The following is a 20,318-nucleotide window of genomic DNA, read 5'->3' as shown; positions in this document are numbered from 1 at the left end:
TTGGATTGCTTTCTGCCAGCATTTCACTTTACATCAAGTAGAATAAATGACTAGTTTCACCTGACGCTTAATTCCCCCACCTTGTATTTCTGCAATGAAACTGAAAAATGAATTGTGTCAGCAGGGGAAGGAATATAACTTTATCAGCAATTGTGTGGGTTTCTCCCAGCTGATTGCCAGATATTTTGATTGTGCTAGTTACCTCCTCCAATGATCAAAATCAATGCATTGATCAATACAGCTCTTAAGTATCATGTTGCAATCTACAAGGCATTTGTGTAACAGAAGATCTCACAAGGGATTGCCTAGGGCTCTTTTTCCTTTACAAGACCCACCAGAGCATAAATATCAGCTTTGATTATGCTCCCTAGTTTCTTGATTCCACTCAGCCTCCCAAAAATTAGAAACTGTTTGCAGCTATGCTCTTTCCCTTTCAGATTTTTGCCTCTCCTGACACTTGGAGACGCATCCTTGGACGTGGTATATTCAAGTGTTCAGACTGAGCTTGACATTTTTCTTTTGCACATCTTCAGAAGAGATGAGGTTCTGCTTGTTAGGATGCTCAGATGAGAACATTTTTTCCTTAGAGCCTTCTTGCACACAGAAGTTCAGAGGGTCCCTGAGCTAGGTGGGGACCATTAGCTGGCATCACTCTCATGAGATCCCCACTAGCAGATGTCCAGGAACTACTCCTGTTGAGATTGGAAATGCTGAAGTCAGATAACAGGCTATCATCACAGGATGTTTGGGGATATAGCTAACGGAAAATGGGGACTTAGCAACCTCTGAATCATATTGAAATGAAGAAGCTGTCAAAGGCACCTCCTGTCCTCCCTAGCACACTCCTGAAGACGATCTAACCTAGCTGTGAAATAGCTCTTGGCAGGAAAGGCAGATGAGCAAACAAAGCATCATCCTTCCTGAAGAACAACAGGGGAATGAAAACACAGCCACCAAGCAATATGTACTTATTGGCTTATTTTGGTATCGGTTTTAACCAAGCTAAAAATGAAGATCAATTGCCTATGAATGTGATGCAGGAAATTAACGTTTGCAAGTGGGGTGTATATAAGAGGACAGAGTAGGATGGGCAGCACAGAGGCTCTGCTGCTGCTGTTAGTGCAGTGAGGAAAACACGGTGTGCTTTTATAAAACATGGGCTGTATGGAGGAGAATATGGAGATTTTACTCAAATTAAGCACTGACTTTCAATGCCACCATCTGTGCTACGACATTTAATCCTAATAAAATGCTTACAAAATAAGACTAGTTATGAGGACAGTCAAAAGTTTGCCGTGTTAATATTTTTCATAATATATAAATATAATGTATAAAGTTCTGCAAATTCCTACCCAGTGTGCTGTAAAAGAGAAGTGGTCTAAAGCCAGAAATGTGCTAGTTAATGCATATCATAGAAATATTAATTGAAAAACCTTTAGGAAGAAAAAAAAAGAGTGGCAACTCCCATTCAACACATGGTGAAACATGGCGTTTGCTATCTAACCTGTCCTTCCCTTGGAGCGGGATGGAGAGCTGAGATAAGGCAGCAGCTACTGTAGCCAAAGAAACTTTACCTTTAGTAAAGCATACTACAACTTACCTTAAATCAAAGTAGATACTAGTTGAGAAGTTAAAGGCACCAACAAGGATCTTTGTTATAAATTTTGATCTTAATATGGTTTTTTGTTATTTAATTTTTGTGTCATTGTTCCATTACCAGAAAACATAATTTTAAGACCTTACTATTAGGTGCCTTAAGTTCTGTACAGCTTCACAACACCACTTTCAGGACATCTGGAAGTTACCAGGATACAAAAACATAGACACTGCATGGGCACGTGTGTGAACTGGCCCTATGAAAGGCGTGAAAGGACGATATGTACGATATGTAGAGTAGGAGGGAACATGCGTGAGCCCCAGATGCTGTGAGGGAGGTTGTGATAGTCTGCTATTCAGAAAGGAACTTAAACTAGTGACTGACATTAACAATGTGCATAGCTAGGCTTTTGTTACAAAACACATAATTCTTTATAGAAAGTCTTGTTTTGATGCAAAAAAAAGTTCTGCTGTTGCAAACACAAAGTAGACACATGAAATGATGAAGAATTTTTTGCCAGAATATTTCAAAAAACTGCAACTGTCATTTTTTACTGGAGTTTTCACTGCAGATAAGCCACCTAGTTCCCAGGTAGCTGCAATTCTAACACTCTTTTGAAGCCCATCGAACATGTTTGAAGCCTGACAAGCAAAACTCAGTCTTAGGGCTCATGGCTACTGGTCTGCAACACATTTGGGAGTTGTGGTGTCTCCACTGCGCAAGAGAACAGCTCCAAGTGTTTTTGCCACTATTTCACTCCACAGCTTTGACGGATGTTTTTCTCCTAGCAGATAAAAGACCTAATTATGCAGTTGCAAGATCTCCATTTATAAAAACCATTCATTATCTTCCATTTGAATATTCTTAATTGATCCTCCTTGTACTTCAGTAATTGAAGCACCTTACTTAAAATACAAAATCCTATTATGAGCTATCCCATCTACGGGTAGTTATAAACCACTCTTAACATGATGCTGTGTATTTCTAACATAAGCGAGCACTTCCAAGTACTCTCCTAATTATCAGATTTAGGCCTCTTATGACTGTTGCATTAATTATGGTGCAAAAATGAACTGTAGGCCAAAATCTGCAGGTAATTGGAGCATATAATGTAGTGCTAAACTTAACATTAATGAGAGAGAAATGGAAATACAGAGTTAATGTAAGAAAAAGGGGAAAGTGCCTGTCTTCTGCAGCATGGCATTGGATGGCCTCACTCATTTGCTTACTTGTTTATCTTGGTGTTTATAATTAGCAAATGGATTTAGATCACTGAGAACAAATAACTCCATCATTGATTTAAAGTTAGCTTAGTTTCTGTCCTTCAGTGCCCAAGTTTCTGTTTCTCTTGTGGAAACATCAACTATTATAACATCAACAAGTTGCAGATCTGTGATGGAAGAATTCAACATCTTTGGACTGACTCTGTCATATTGATTGCTGTGTGGATCCCACGTTTTTCATCACCAGTCATTTTCACATCTGTGTTCATAATATCCAAAGTCCAAGGCCTTTTGCTAAAGTTGAGCAGAATGTCCTGCAGTGAAAATAGGGAAACTTCTAAACCTCATTCAGGCCAAGCAGCTGAAAGACAGAAGCATAAGGAGGCTGGGAGAAGAGAATGCTCCAAGCTGAGAGATAAGACAAGCATAATTAAGATGACTGTCAGCAAAGCCAGTTAATGATGACACCTATTAGCACACGAAGTAGTCTCTTGAGGGAGCCACTCTTGAGGGAAACACCCTTTGGATGATCAAAATTAGGCCAGATAAAGTAATGGCAAGTGGTAGAGCCCTGTATCAGCAAAAGGATAACTGGCAGGTGATGATCTCGTTATATCTCTAATGCCTCTACTGGACTTGTTAGAACAAGGAAAAAGTACCTTTCAGCCCAGGGCCTTCCTGGTGATGCCATCTTCGTCCCATGGTTCACTCTCGCGTGAAATCCAAGACTGCTTGTCCAGACATTGTCTCAGCAGCTCTAAACAAAAAGCAAAACAGACTTGTCTTTAAACTATTGCACCACATGCTGATATTTTGCAATAGTGACATTCAGCAACTGGGGGTGGGGTGGGGGTGTGTGTGTGTGTGTCGTTTAACCTCTCCAGCAGGGCCAGGAAGGGCATTAGCTAGCATAATTTTTCTAAGATCCACAGTGCTGCTCAGCACCCAGAGCTGTGGGGGAGAGAGCTGGGGTTACCCAGCAGGTCTCCATGAACAGGGCAGAGGGGAGTAGAGAGTCGGCAACTCTCACACATCCAGGGTTGGGTGTTTTCCCACGTACGCGTGCCTGTGATTCTCATCCTTACACCCAGGAAGTGGTGAGATACAAACTGCTAATCTTTGTAGCGAGGGGAGAGTGAGATGCATTTGGGATGCCCTGGAGAAATGTGCCAGCTATTGTTCTGACAGGATCAAAACTACTAACACTATTATGAGGCTGATTATTTTTGACATGAGTTTTGTGGTTTGAAAGCTGCCATATTTGACAGCTCTGGAAGGCACAGGCACCTGCTTGAGCATGAGAGGGAAAATGCAATCAGGCCATGGTAGTACAGGACCAACAGCAATGATAGTTTATCAGCTCCCAGGAAACAGAAACTTCATTCTCAGTTGAGCGTTGTTGCTTGGGTCAGGCTGACAGCAGAGAACAACTTTGACAACAGTGATGGCATGTCTTGGGTGTGTAGTTATTTGGTTTATTTAAGGTCCAGTTGAGCCCTGTTGGCTCATGTCTGAAAAGCCATTGAGCCATCAGCAGCTCAGTGATTCTGGCTCATGGAGGAGAGCTGGTGACCATCTCCCAAAGTATTAACTTTCTCAATGGTGACATTGCTTTATGCTGAAAAATGTAACCCGTTCAGCTGCCTGCTACTGAAGGTTTGGTTTCATAAGACAGGGGCTAGGAAATGGGCAGGCAGGGAGATATACAAGCTATACACGGTCACAAACGTATATGCTCAAGGGCTCACAAAAGGATTTCTTGCCTCTTCCAGGCCCCACTCAGAGAATGTTGGCTGTTCTTATTTTTAAAAAGTTATTGAAAACCTTGGACATGTCTTAGCAACATCCACATTATAGTTAATAACTGACCAACATCAGATGGACTTTCAGAGCGATCTCCACTGGAGGCAATGGAAATAAACCTGTTTAGTGTGGGTCAGGCACGGTGCCTGGCCAGACTCAACTGTTCCCCTTGTCTGAAATTATGTCAGGTAAAACTGAGCTGCTGAAGTTTAAAACAGGACAGCAGTATTACATGGTCAGCAGAAGAGAGGGCAGCTGCTAGTGGGTGCTGCTTTGTGCAAAGGGAGTGTTCCATCCCCATGCTGGCTCGGCATCACAAGCACAGTGCTGCAGAGCTGCGGCGTGACCATTATGGTGTGGGAAGGCTTCAGCCTTTTCATAAGCATTGTGAAAAGAAGGAAAGGTGGAATCTAATTATTGTGACCATGCAATGAGAAACAGGAGGTCCAAACCAAACTTGGTTATTTCCCTGTTTCTATTTTGCCAGCCTGAGAGCATCATTACGGTCAGTGACCCAAAGGCAAGATATTCCCAGCTCTGAGAGTGTGAAGGATTTAGTGCAGGAAAGAAGTACTTCAGTAAATAGAACACCTTTCATACAACTGTAGGTTGTTCTGTCCTGGAAAGCATTTCTGACATTTTAAAACTGAAACAAACTTATTAATGTAAGTGATTAACTGCTGCTGCTGAAGTACTGCAGTCCCAAACCAAACTATGATTTAGTTGTACCAGACACTATTCGTATCTGAAATGACACAATACTTGTTTCAAGGAGGCTAAGATCTAAAGACAAGGCGTACAAAGGAAGGATTATTGCCTTTATTTTACCCACAATGAAAGAAGGCTCAGAGAAATTGCATGGTTTGTCCACAATCAAACAGAGGTGGGAAAAGCCACCTCTAGTCCTGAGGCGTCCCAAGTCCCTGGTAATCTTCGGTCAACAAATTCTTAAAATAGCTCACTGAAGAACTTAGCTGATCTTTGTTCTTATTAGCACACATTTAGCATTTCTCTATTTGCTTAGCATTAAAGTATCTGTAGTCATGTTTGTGTTTTTCCCTGTTTATGTCTATCAAGAATGCCATTATCATCTTAAAAGGTTAGTATTCAATACAAGGAGACTTTATAACATTATGCAAAAGGTTTTAGCCAGTACCCAGAGATAATGTCATATAAAAATATGTTCCTTCAGCCCTATTTTTTATTGAATTTGACTCTTTGCTTCTTTGCTGATCTATGTGAAATGCCTTGGCTGATTCAGACCAGGCTCCTAATTAATTATCTTCATTAATCAGTCTCTATCCAGTCTAGTTCCTGTGCCAAGTGAAGGGTTGTGGTCAGCACTGTACCAGAGAGACCAATATGATTTTCCTCCATTCATGGAACAAGAGTCTTCTGAGTGAAGGAGCAGTGTGCTGGGATTAGCTGTTGAAGTTAAAGTAGCTTATGTTTAAGCTTATATTTATGTTTAAGGTTCTATAATTTTTCTTAGACCAAATTCATTAATAGAGCCTGGCAATGAATAAAAAAAGGAAGATGTAATAAGCACTTGCAGTTCCAGGGAAACAAACTTATTGGGTCAAGTTCAGCAAACGCTTTCAGCAGGAGAAAAGGAAAAGGAAACAAGATGCTGAAGTGTTTTGACATTTTAGTTCAAAATCATGTTTTAGTTTATTATTTGCATGCAATTTTAAAAGGAGTTAAATACCCTCCTTAAAAAGATATGCTTCTACTGTAAACACAAAAATAAATGAACTGGAGAGGATTTTGGTCTTCTTGTGCCAGAAAAAAATATATGAAACATCCTATTGCATATCAACCTAAAGCAGTAGTGCCTGTGTGTCAGTGCATTCACATATCCATCAGGCAGTATCTGCACGCCTCTGCTTTTGGAGTTGAGGACATCCCTCGTGTGGCTACAGTGACTTTCCTGGTACTGTATGGGAATGCCTTGGCCTGTGTCCGACTGAGAGGGTCTGGGAACATTTCCTGGAGCTGCAGGTCCTAAAAGTAAGTGGCAGCCAGAGCTGGCTTGTAAGAGTGAGAGAACAGGCAAGATTCAGCTAGGAAAACATCCTTCAGGAATGATGGAACAAAGGAAAAAGCAAGGAGAGAAACAAACCTATTGATAGATGCTTGCTTTGTTTTCTGAGACTTGTCAGATACAAAGAAAATAATTTTTTCTTCCAGTGGTATGTTTCTCTCACTTGAGGACTCTGCTTACTAGGAGAACTGTCTGCTAATTTTAAATCTGAGGAGGCATGTTGAAGTCTTACAAAATGTTCTGAAGCTGGATCATGTGGGCTGGAGTCAGCTGTTTTTAAAACCTCTAACTGAAATTTAGTAAAGAATGATGAGTGCTTAATTCCAGCTCACAAGGTCTGAACAGCATTATTTGATTTAAAGATAATTAAGATATTCAGCGTAACTGCTCTAGAGTGGAAAAAATTAAACACTTGTCATAAGACAGAGACAAATTTGTATTTACATTTGACTACAAAGGACTTTAAAATCAACATTACTGTCATAGGCATATAAATAATTTAGCTATCCAAATGTTTCCTGAGATCTGGATTTTCACCATTCAGCTGCAATGGGAAAACTGAATTTTTAATGACATTTCTGTGGACTTTACCTATGTTTTCCCAAAGGACTGCATCATCTCTAAGGAGGAATGGTCCACCAATATTTGCTCCTCTTTATTTAAAAAAAAAATAGTAAGACTAGTTCAGACTTCAAATTTGGCTAGGACATTTTAAGAATTTAGGAGTATTTTCTCTTTGGTGCTGATGCTGCTTGAGACATCAAGTCCACTGACTGGGTGGGCTTTACACACAGATAAATGATGATCCCTCCCCAAGACTGGAATAAAAGAAGGAAGGTCCCTGTTGTAAGGCTCACTGCAGAGGATGGATTTACTTTTCTTTGCCACATTACTGTGCTTTCCTGGTGCAGGCTGTGAAGGGACAGACAGATAGCAACCATGTCTGTTCAGCTGTTTCTCTGCCAGAGCTCCAATAGGTGATTTAGCAAATCATCTATCCCAGCCACTTTACTCAGATAATCATACCATATCTTTATGGGCTCTGTAGGCTGTCAGCTTGCAATTAAGAGAAATAGTCATAGGAGTAGGGGATGGAGACTTTTGTCTGCTGTCCAGACTGACTCAGCTCCCAAGCAGAAGCAGGGGCCAGCCATAATGATGACTTCACCATCCCCACACCTGAGGTCACCCAGTTTGAAATCCAGCTTCCTCCAACCCACTCGGGTGGGAACCCTGCACTTGAAAGCACACGAGAGACAAACATTAGGTGTTTCTACAGAGTTAAAGGAATATATCTGATATTTGAGGGCCTTCCCTTGGAGCAGTTCTCATTGTATTTCCTGAGTTCATGCACTCTTTTTGTAGTCATTGGTTTCATGTATATTTAGAAGATAAATTCTCTCTGAATTGGCTCCTATTGGACAAAGCTGATCACAGGTAGTCACGCTCAAGTGCCATGAAAGACCTACCTTTAGTAACCTCATCTTTGGTAATGCACTGGTCTCTGGGTTGCGGGTCAATCAGATGCAGCACAAGGATGATACACAGTAAACTTAAAACTTATTGCTAGGTAATCTTGCAAGTATCTTTCTTGTCTGAGAAACAGGAAGAAATGGGAAACCTACAGAGAAACAAGAGGAGCTATTCATCCTAGAAGTACTAGATATATTAGTAGTTTTGCAGCATACAATATGAAATAGATGCTGTTCTGCAATGTTGAGATATATCAACAAAAAGAAAGAATGAGCTTGTCGTTTCTGGCTCCATTTTGCCCCAGGAATTGTGCTGAATAGGTAGAGGGAATCCTTCTTATCCTGCTATAATGATTTTCTACTGATGGCCAAATGAGAAAGTTCACATTCGTGGCTGGAACATGAGTCATTCAGCCCAGAGATTACAGAGTTACTAAAAAGCTTTTAATTTTATAGAGTCTATGAACCTGGTAATTGTGAGAGGGACAGTTCTGCACTGACCTTTTGAAAATTAAATATGCAGCTGTATTAAAATGAAATGTTTCATGAAAGCACATTTAATTTGGATTAGGTGTATTCATTTTTTTTCAACAGTAAATGGGAATGAAACAATGTATTTCGTTCACATTTCGTTTTGTCATTTCATGTATTTCAGATTTAAAAAAAAAATTTCCCCCTTTCGGAATTGAAAAATGCCACAGATTAAAATAGCAAATTCCAGAGATTCTTGGATTTTATATTTACACTCTTCTCAATTTACTGACTGTTTCCCAAGATTTCCCAGTTTTCCAAAAAGTCAAAAGCATCTTTCAGGGAGACAACCGCATTGCCACCTTTACCCCTAGCTCCTGTAACCCCAGAAGGCACTCCAATGCCACAGGCCCTTTTTCCTGCTGTTCTGAAAAACATGCTCAAAGTTTATTCCTGGCCCACTGGGACTCAGGATGGTCTGTGTGATCTTTCTTGGGCGCTTCCATCGTAGACATGGCTAAATAATGACGCCAACCAGAAACTGTACTGCGCTTAACAACGTCTCTATCATCTACAGGCAATCATTTACTGTGGGTTAATGACTGCCATAAAATACAGAATTAAAAGGCTGTTTTCTACGTGCTCCTGGAACAGGAATAGAGCAAGCAGATGCATCACTGTCTTGAATAACTAATAAACAGTCATCTTAACCTGTTCTCACTTTCCTTCTCATTTATGAGAAGAGAATTTCCTTCGCATTTATGAATTATGTTGTTTGCATTTGTAATTATGGGACTGGACAGATGGTAGAAGGCTTATTTCAGAATGATGTGTTCATTAAAATACATCTGCTCTGCCAAGTGATTGTTAACTGAAATTCCAATTTGATATTGAAGAGAGTTATTTAGTCTTTCTCTGTAAGTCCATCTGAAAGAAATGGAGCTTTGAGAAATGGACGTGATTGTGAAGCTACAATAGTGGTGCTGCATATATTCCAGATGGGAAACCACTGAAGAGTTTTGCACCTGTGAAAGAAAGAAAAATGCAGGGACAGATAAATTATGGACCAACACAGTTTTCAAATCTAACAAAAGTTTAAATTCTTAATTCAATTTGGAAGCTAAGTTCCACTTAAAACGTGGCTCCAGCCAGCTCCTACCTGTGCACAAACTCTTGTTTGTCTTCTGTCTACCGTCTTAGGTAGTTGAGTTCAATAATGGTAGATTCTGTTACTAAAAATGTGACTCTCTGCTCAGGCAAAACGTAAATGTTCACAGTTTATCACATCTTACATAGTAACATCCTGTTCTCCTGTAGTCCCAACAAGTGTTTACTGGGTGCTTCTGCAAATAACAAGAGGTTTTGCGATGTAACTGGGCACGATCTTCGTGTATTTGCCTTCCTTCTTGGAAATCTTACTGTACCAGCTTCACTTTAACAGCTTCATCATCTTGCAAGGTGTGTGATGGATCTGGAGACAATTCTTTGTGCTTCAACCCCTTTGCAGTATTTTATTTCTGAGATCTCATGCCCCACTATTTTCACACCAAAACTTCAGGATCTGGTCTGAACATAGATGAAAGCAGAGACACAGTGTCAAGGTTTCTTTGTGGAGACTGAAGGAGTCTCTATTTCTACAGTTCTGGCCATTATCCAGGTTCTAATTCCTGGCCCTCACATCTCCTTGTATATATGTCCTGGCCAGGCTATCTCAAGATGCCACCTGTGGCAGATCATCTTCACTCAGTGGGCAGTCTGAGGGCTTTGCTGCTGCTGAGCTGCTCAGAAACATAGTTTACAGCTCTCCTATGGTGGAAAGCTTTGCTCTTCCGCACCAAAGCAACTGGCATCACTTCTACCCCACCGCTGTGGCACAGCCATGGGGCCTTCAGAATTTTGCAGGCAAAACTCAGGAAATAGTGGAGAAAGAGATGAAAATGAGCAGGACTCCTGACTGCCTGCCTGAGCCCACTGGGAGCAAAACCAAAGGTGGGAGGAACGTGAAAGCAGTGGAAAATTTGATTGTGTTCACTAAGAATAACCAGAAATATTAATGTTTTCTGGGTTGCCTCTGCAACCATTGTCACAACCTTCAAAGATGCAAATTGGCTGTACAAAAGCTGTTAAGGAGCAGTTTTCTGGGGTCCTGGAGGGAGTTTCTAGTGGCATATGAAGGAAGAAATGTATTTTGAAATGTTTGATTTGGAGTGCTGGCAATCAACAACTGGAAGAAAGAGAAAATGAAATAGACGAGCAGATGAGTGCTCACTCATACAAAATTGCCAGTATCACAGTGGTTAGATCAGTCACCTCGATAAAAGGCCTTGGAAATGAACTGGAGTCTGCTCTTTATTTCTTTTTTATTTTTTTTCTTTTCTGTCCCATGAGAAGGTGCAGACTTGCACCAGATCAGAAACAGGGAAAATATTTGGAACTGTGAAAACTTTTGGACAATGGGAAAAATGTTTTCTGTACCACTCTGATTTTAGCTTGAAACTCATTATTTTTGACCTAGTGAGTAAGTCTTTATAATTGCATGTTTCTCAGATGCTCTGACCTCCCTCAAACATCCACTCCAACCTATTAAATCTCCTAGCTGTAAACTAAATTTGCCTGTACATTTTTTTTCCAGGGCACGCACTATGTTGAAAAGGAGCTTGCCAGAGCTCAGCACAACAGATTTCTGCTTTAGGTTAGACTACAGTGTGTTACTCTCAGGAAAACAGGAATAAAATTAGTCTTTTCAGAGTTTTGGTGTTGTTGAAATGTAATGCTTGGTTTAATTTGAAATCTTTCATTTAGAATGCAAGCAGTTGACGAAAAAAAATTAAATTAAAAATATTAATATAGAACACTTCCCAAAACTAACAACAACACCTTTAAATGAAAAATTTCACTTGCCATTTTTACAGGAAGTATGGCTTTTTAAGATTTTTTTTTTTAAAGACAGATTCATAGAAACTGGCACAAACTCAGGAAAACTTTTAGTGTTAGTGCCACAAAACTTGCAGATTTATTTTTCTTATTATTTCAAATTTTTAAGAATGTCACAGCCAAAACTTTCTCCTTGCCTGAGTCTGCCATGCCTGAGTTCCCTCCATCAGTCCAGTAGTGAGTCACTAATGAACTGTCAGCAACAAACCCCAAATCCCAGTACAGGCGTGTCCAAAGACCACAGTGTCGTTTCAGATAGGGCTAATTTTCCCAAATCTGGGAATGTGGGGTCAGTAGGAGACTCTTACAGGCTAGCACATCCGTAAGGTCACTGTTGCAGGCAGTGGTGGAATACATTACAGGCTTCAAACAATTTAATGCGAACAGCTAAGAACAGCACTTATTTCAAAGAACTTGGTACAAGGTTTTTATATGCTATTCTTGCGTTACCGGGGGGTATTTAGAAACTTTAGCAGCCATTATTCTGCCTTTCTAGTACAAAGATTATCAAAAAGATTTGCAAATGCAATGCAACTTGGTGCTTATGAGCTTTTTATATAGTTCATGGCTGAATTTCCCCAGACTTTGTGGCCGTTTGTGTCCTAGCTGAGACCCAAGCTATCCTGGCAATACCAGTAACAGAGACATATACCATAAATTATATACCATAAATGCACCCACTCACCTACTTCTGCAGCACCACTGACCTCTCGGTGTCTGAATGTGTGTGCAAAACCTCTTCTCTACCTGGTGACAATGAGTCTTTCATTTTCTGGGCACAGGGGATGTGGATTTAGGTGGCAAAGGTGCCAGGGAGCAGAGAGTTAACAGCTCCCAGTGTTCCCCCCCAGCCCTGCACAGAAGTGAATCCTTTCCAACCCAGTCCAGGGACAAGCACAAAACCTCACCTCAGTCTCCAGGGAAAGTCAGGACAACAGAAACCACCTCCTGCCAGTTCAAAAAATGGAAGCAATTAGTGATGTAAGCAGGTGTGTTGGGAAAGGATGGCTAAACAGAGAGCACAGACAGCTGCACACCTACAGCAGCCTTAGGATAGCTGTGGTTTGCTCCGTTAATCTGCTGTCAACCCAGCTGAAAGCTTTGCCCTGCTTGGACAGTTGTGGGCATTTATTTTATTAATTTTTTTCTGTATTCATTATTATGACCTTCTAGGTAAAATTAGTTCTCCTGCCAGTGTTAAAGGGACAGAGGCTGCCGGGGGAACACTAAGCCCAGTGTTTGTTCAGAGGCTTTGGAAGGTGCCGGAGATGCTGCCACACAAGTTCTTTGGCCCATGAGTGATGCAGCTGGAGCTGGGAGAGGCTGTCTTTGCTCTCTGTCAGTTTGTTATTAATGAGCAGTGGCTACTAATGTGATCCAATCCCTTGCAGGGTTCTGTACCTGTGAGGGGCCCCTCGCCCTTTGCAGCAGCCACCAGGATTAACTGCCTGCGGGCAGTTTGCAGGGAGCTTGGGGGAGAAGGATGGATACAAATGTTCAGAGCAAGGGCTATGGTTAAAAACCAGGGGAGTAATTCATGGGTAGAACAGCTGCAGAACTGCATGCTGCGCTTCCCAGGCAATTCTGCTATGTGTAACCAGTGTAGGCAGCTTTACACAGATGCTGCAAGCATGATGGGCTGGCAGGAGCCATTTTTTAGGAAAGAGCAGATACCTTCCAATTCCTGTCCGTTTCCCACTGTCCAAAGGACTCCAGGCACCATCTCCAGACAGAGGCTCCCTTCTGGAAACTGAACCAGTGGCTACGGGCTCCCGTAGAGGGATGGCACACACACCATCAGGATATCACTTCCCTTCCTCCTTGGGTCATGCTTTGCCGAGGAAATGGATGCAGTTAGCTTTTGTGTTCAGAGCCAGGAGCCCTGCTCCAAAATGGCACTGCTTTCAGCTTTTCAGCAAGACAGGCATGATCCTGGGGAATGGGGCTGGATGCCAGAGGTTTGCTCATCAGGAGGGGACTAAGCAGGGACCTCAGGCTCTGTGAAAACAGTGACTGGTTTTCACTATGGTTGGGGAAAGCCGAAGAACAGCAATTTTTTGGCTTTGCTTCCTTAATGAGTTGTACAAGTTAGCATGGGGGATAGCTCTCCAGGGAATGAAAGTGGAAAGATTTCAAACAGCCACTGCATCCCCCTAGTGTTTTCTCCCCAGCTCTTGCCAAGTTCCCAGAATAATGCTGGAGCTCCTTGTTCTGGTCATTGGCCTAGGGAGGATAAAACCACACAACTCCCCTCCAATACACTGAGAACTAATCCAACCAGTTAATTAAAGAGTCCATTGGACTGTCAGAAACAGCAGGAGCAATTATTTCAAATTGGTCATCATCACAATTAAAGTACCATTTGGCAAGTATGTGGATAGCCCACAGCAGGGTCCCTTTATAGGTAGCAATACCTTTTCAGTATTGGGTTTTATTGCTGGGTGGTGGTGTTTATGCTGAGTAAAGCTGTCAGGTGAAATGACAGTAACACCTGCCCCCGATTCTGGGAGGAGTCGGATGCAGAGGGCAGAGGCAGCCTGGGATGCTATTTGTAACAGCTTGGTAGCTTAACATGCCAGCATGTACAAAGCCCATCGAAGGAACTCATTACAGGCAGGAAAGCTGAGCAACTAATTTGCTGCAGATAATTTATTTAATGCATTTAAAACCTTTTCAGCTTTTTCCTGCTCACATATTATGGTTTCCTCAGATATGTTCATTATTCAAGCCCACTTGAAAAATTTCTCTTGAAACAATCAGCCCACACATGCAGGGTCCAAGTGTTCATTTCTTCTTGCAGTTGGTAAGATAGATAAATCCCATGGTGCTTGGCATCTCAGCTGGGTGAGAGCTGAGGCACATTAGGCATGCCTTCCTGTAGGTGAAGCAAAAATGAGTTTCAGGTGCAGCTGTGCTTTTTTCTCTGAAACTTGCTTCCCACAGATACTGATGCCTGAAAAATTAATTGTATTTTCAGAAAGCGGATCAGTTAAGACATGGCGGTGTGAAAAAAAAGCAGGGCTGTTATAATCATGTCTTTTATCTGACACTAGATTGGTGCCATGTAACTGGCAGGTAGCTTTGAACTTTCATGTGAAGGAAAAAACTGCAGTATGGGAACACAATCCTGGTAACACAAAAGCCCACCAGTGGACGACTGCTTTAACAGTGTCCTGGAGATGTTGGTAAGATTTTTAGGAATGATGTGCCAGTACCAGAGCAAGCTGTCACCCCTGCAGTGCAGCTTTTGCACCCTGCGAACGAACGCTCTTTCCTTCTCTCCTACCAGTCCTCTTTCCCCACAGGGTAAACAGCTGGAAGTGTTGAGCTAACTGCCAGAGGCTTCAGACAGACACTTTGTGCCACGAGAGCTCCTGGGACACCTTAATGACTTCTCTTTAGCTTAATGCATCTTTGTAACAAACGGCATCACCTGCTAAATTGCTGATCTTACACTACTGTTTTCTGACTACTGCAGAAGAAGGAGAAAGGTTTGGCTCTTTGGATATCCTCTTTGAAGTCAGCTTTTAGTGCCTGTCTGTTGTGCTTCTGAGCAAGTCCTGAGTTGCTCTGAACGACGTCTGCCTCGTTCACAGAGTGGGGGGTCTCCTGGCTCTCATCCTCTGTATCACCATTTGTAGCAGACACTTTGCCATGCTGGAGGTCTCTTTGGTGGATTGCCTCACCCAATGTACCGTGTCTGACTTGGTATATAAAATCATAATTACATTATGACTCGTATGCATCATGGTCGTCTAATTGGAGTGTCTGTTCAGTGTTAGACGCAAAATGTCTTTTCTTGTTTCTCGCATCGAGTCTGTATCTTGTTGGTAGAACTGGCACATTTTTAAAAATTTATTATCATTATTTGAAGTGATGGAGTACTAAGGGAGCATGTTCGATGGGTGCACCTGCACATACAGTGACCTGCATTAAGGCAACCAAGCCTGACCGTGTTGAAAACCAGCATCTAGTACATCAGAGGGTAAATCTCTCTAGGAATATTCACCAGGGCAAATTCAGACAGGCAGTATAGTTTATACCCTGGCTTTCATTTTGAGTCCATGGCTGATCTCCTGGAACAGATACATCTGTAGGATATTCAGGTCATCTACTTCAGATGTTTCAGTGGCATTGTAAGCACCTTAATTAGGAGCATAAGTCCCAAGTATACTCAATGGAGAAGAGATGCATTCAGATTAATAGTATCACGTAAACTGATGTTAGTTTTTGAATATATAGACAATGAAAAGTTCCAGACCTTTTTTCTAATGATTATTCAAACAAATCCTGAGGCTGATAGCACTTCTTTTCCCTCTGCTAACAGCAGGAGAACCAAGATATTCTTCTGTTTTCTTAGCCTTCTTTCTTTTTTTAATCTTTATTGAGATGCAGATATTTCAGATATGTCTTGGATGATTGTTACTAAGAGAAGTAATATATCTACATCTCTAAACACTTGGGAGAGAAAAGTCTTAACAGAGACCTGATTTCCCCGATACGCATTTGGCCTAGGAAAAAGTATGGGTTTTGCAGTTATTTTTGCAGCTTCCTATTCAAAGGATGGTTTGGTTCAGCTTTAGTTTAAATGAAATGGACTGCCAAGGGAAGATACATGGCTTGCTTTCTACCCTTTAGGGGGTCTGCAAGCAAGAATGATTAGATGTGAAATTCTAAAAGATGTGCAAAATCAGTTTTACTCCAATTAGCCAAAATTTTTGCTATCACCTCAGTCCTGCTTATTCCTACTAAGCATTGCACACCACTTAGGGAAAAGAGCTGCATGTCTTTAGCAAACTAAATCAACAGTCCTGTTCAGAAAGCCATGTTGAGATGGGCAGCAGGAAATGGGCTGGTAGATGAGGTACAGGGTAAGAGATAATGTGGATTTCCTTAAAACTGTATTATACTTTTCCATATCTGGCCTAAAGCCTGGAAAAAATATTAGAAAGGTGTATATGCAACATGGTACCTCCAAAGAACATAAAACCTGAACAGCACTGGTTTGATAAAACATACTAGAATTGGCACTAAACCCAACCTTGCAATAGACAGAGACTACTTTCTTTCGTAGGTGGAAATGCCTGAAACATTGGTCTTGGTTTTATCTTAGACAGCATTCACTTCCCAACTAGCCTCAAATGATTCTTTGAATGCTTGCATTGAAGACATTAACTGAAGTGCCTTCAGCTTAGTCCACCCACACATGATCAGTGTTTCTTAGTTCTTTGGTCTGGTTTCCTCTCATTACCAGCTGCACCTTAGACACACAAAAACCAACAGGTTCTTGGCTTTCAGGGATTGCCTTGACTGCATCAAACTAAAGATTTGGTTTCCTGTCATGGAGCAAAGTAGGGATTCACATTTGCTTGATGTGGGATCTGGATATTTGGAAGATGTACTCTCTTAAGATGTACTTCAGGGTTTTCAATAACTCATTTTACATACGCTTGTCCTTTTAACTAGCACTAACAAATCTGCCTCTATGTTTTTCTGCTCCCAGGTACACTGTTTTACGTAATGGGCATCATCAGGAACATGAGAAGCTTCCCATCCACAATGACCCTGAATCCCAAGAGTCCTGTTTTTAGTCCTGGTCCTAGAAGAGGAATGGCCCATGCTGAAGGAAGAGATTGCTTTCAGGATACCCAAAGGATTCATGAACAGCAGAACTTTCATTCATCTGCACTGTCATGGTGCCTCCTGCACCGACTTCATATGAATGTCCAGCTGCACGTGTGTCGATTGATGGGGGCATGGGAAGGTACATGAGCAGAATGGATGAGGAGACTTTCCTGTATCTGCAAGGACAGCTGGACTGTATGGCTGCATCAGAGCCTTACACCAGGAGTGAGCTGATTTCTGTCAATGTAAGGAAACGACACAGATACAAACCACCCAATATGGGGACTTCCATTATTCCTATGTACAAGCCATTGCTCTGTCCTGCCATATCATGATCTTAAAGATTACAAGTTCTGGCTAAAGCCCTAACATGATGTGAGACTAAATGCCTGCTTTACCTGCGCGAGATCCTGTCCACCAGTGACCAGATGCTGGCAGGAGAGGAACAGCACTATGGATTTTTTTAGCAAAATCAGAGGAAATAGTTACTGGTGAGAGGTCAGCATGAGCTGCTGGTTCACCCTACCCTGCAGAGCTTTCTTTGTAAATGCTTTTATTGTGTTGCCTGGCAAAGTTCATTGGTAGAAGACTCACAGGGTGTATGTAGTGCCTGACAAGCTGGAGCAGGACCTACAGGGACATTTCACCACTAACAGAAGGCCCTGCAAGTGCTCTGTCAATCCAGCCCAGTTGCTAAAAGACAGTGGCCATCCTCTGCCATTCGGAGGCCAATGGATGGGATGTGGCCCCCAAACCCCAGGCAAGCTGCCAGTGCTGTCCTCATCTGAGCAAACTTTGGGCATTCTTACCATGAAGAAAGGTTGGCCCAGAGACACAGTCAGTCAGATCACTAAGTGCCATCTTGAAAAATATACCATCTAAAAAACTTTTCTAGCTACATTAGGAAGACAGACTTCTACTTACATTTTCCATCTTTATTCTTCTATTCGTTTCTGTTCTCTTCCAGTTGAGGCAAGAAGTTTCAAGACTTTCAAATATCACCATATGCACATCTCTGTTTGCAAAGATCTCAGTCCTTAGCTGCTTCCTGCATGTAGATGTTGCTATGTTCCTTGTGAACTGCTTCCACCTATGCATGGAACAGGTAGGCAAGGCTGTAGACTTCGCAACTTTGGGAAAATTATTTTCATGCAGCGGGAAATATGCAGGAACAAGACTACCAGCCTCTACCCTTTTTAGATGAAGATCTAACCCAGAGATGCCACCCTGAGCCTAGAAAATAAAAATTGTACTTTGTTATATTGTGTAATCATGTACAGATATTTTTAACGTAAAATGAAAAGGTGACATTATTTATTTTTTTTTATCAGGAACATGTGGGTTTTTTCATTAAAAGCTTCTAGACCCAGGAGCTTAACATTATATGTATTATTATTTAGTAATATTTCTGTTGCTATGTGACAGGTATTTATGGTAAACAAACAAACAAATCCTGCTTTGAACAAACCAAAATGTTGCTCAATAGCAAAAAAAAATGTGCACGATAAGAACAACTGGCTTCCTTGCCAAGGTGTCTGACTTCTTTAAATACTTCTTCCACATAAAAGTCCCTGATAAAGCTTCACATGATTTTCCTTTAGCATTCAAAAGGACCCTGGGCAGAAACAGCCCTAATTAGAAGCAGCTAGACACTTACCAATGTAGAAAATTGCTAGCAGTTAGAAAGTGACAAACTATTGGTGTTTGTGGTGATAGATGCTGGTGGGAAGAACATGAGCTATTTTTTCTGAAAAGAGAGGGTGAGAGAGTTTGAGCCAGTTCCTGGTTCATCATTAGAAACAGTTCAGCAACGACCTGTTTTTACAGGGTTGTGTTTCAAAAAAAAAAAATCATTATCAGTTCAACTCTACTGTTAACACCAGACAGAGCAGTGGGTGAAAAAAATAGGCCATTATTGAAAGTTTGGAAAAAATCCATCCAGGGCTACTTCAGTCCTATGATCTACACCTCTATTGAACTGCTCACATGGGTTTTTGTCTGGATTTGGGTACGCAAGACTGTAGAACAGGTTGTCTTGGTTTCACCTCAAGTACCAAATGTCTTAAAGAAATCCTAGAAAACCTTTGCTCTGTCGCCATTATAAGGCAGCAAAATATTGGTGTGAAATTTCTCAGAGTGACACGGAACCAGCAGCATGGGGATGCTATAGTGATGGTGTTCTTTGTTTCCACTGTTGTCCTTGAAGTGTTGTTTTCTCCTATATTTTTTTGCGCTTTAGTAATCTATCTCTTCTTAATTTAAAATTAACTTCTCAACACTGAATTTTACTCATGGGCAATGTTCAGAAGGCTCTATAAATGGGATCAGTAGCTCACTAGCCAAAATGGTCAACAGCTCTTAACTGGAAAAAAGGCTCCAATTCCAAACACTGTATTTGAATGAAATACCAAACACAAAATGTCCATGTTCTTTGTCATCTCTGGCTAATAGCTCGTTGGACTCAGGAAGCCTGTCATGAACCACCGGACAGCTCCTGCTTAATAAGTCAATAATCTCAGCAATGCTGCTGCGAACCCAACAAATGACGCTGTCCCTGATAATGTTAGAATTTCTATGGAAAAGCAGCTGTCGCATGGCAAGGACCCGTACTTGATTTCCTTTGCAAAAGGTAGCTGCTCCTGTACCCTGAGTTCATCTTCCCATTGACCATTTCGGCTACCGATGTCAGTCTTCACCTGTGCTGAATAATGTGTAACACATTGGCTGTTTCTAGAAATAAAAAATCTCCTATTTACATTGCAGTAAACTCCAGTTCATTTCTTGTATTGCTTTCACTCAAAACATAAGATGCTATCAATACTTTCCACCTGCCTTGCAATATACGCAAACATCTGTGACAGCAAGGGAGAATCTGGCCCCACTGCTTTGAAAATACAGATGAGCTATTGGGTTATAATACAAGTTCTTAATGTTTATTTAGCAGAACAATCCTGCATCCTGCACCAAGTTCCCGTACACTGTCCCTCTTTCTCCCCACAGTTTCGCTTACATTGTTACTGAGCCCTCTTTCTCCCTTACCTGTGCTGTGTCCACCTCATCTCTCACTATCACCGACGCTGAGAGATGTCACTGCTGTGGGCATCACGCTCAAGACAGGCATTTGCAAATGGGGAGTCAGATATAATTTT

General features: G+C 41.5%; 1 protein-coding gene across 3 annotated transcripts in view; it reads left to right on the top strand.

The window, feature by feature from the left end:
* Positions 1-19,930, top strand: part of HTR4 (5-hydroxytryptamine receptor 4) — a 140,664-nt gene extending 120,734 nt beyond the window's left edge. For 2 of the 3 annotated variants that reach the window (XM_064459001.1, XM_064459003.1), the window contains one exon: positions 17,048-19,930. In XM_064459001.1, the coding sequence (XP_064315071.1) occupies positions 17,048-17,135 (88 nt within the window). In that variant the 3' untranslated portion in view covers positions 17,136-19,930. Of the gene's footprint in view, positions 1-14,849; positions 15,036-17,047 lie in introns of all 3 variants that reach the window. The other variant, XR_010374217.1, reaches the window with a different exon arrangement.
* The last annotated feature ends 388 nt before the right edge of the window (positions 19,931-20,318 follow it).

Source organism: Phalacrocorax carbo, chromosome 8 (genome assembly GCF_963921805.1).
Source record: "Phalacrocorax carbo chromosome 8, bPhaCar2.1, whole genome shotgun sequence".
Taxonomy (NCBI): Eukaryota; Metazoa; Chordata; class Aves; order Suliformes; family Phalacrocoracidae; genus Phalacrocorax; species Phalacrocorax carbo.
This window is presented reverse-complemented; position numbering and strand designations above follow the sequence as displayed.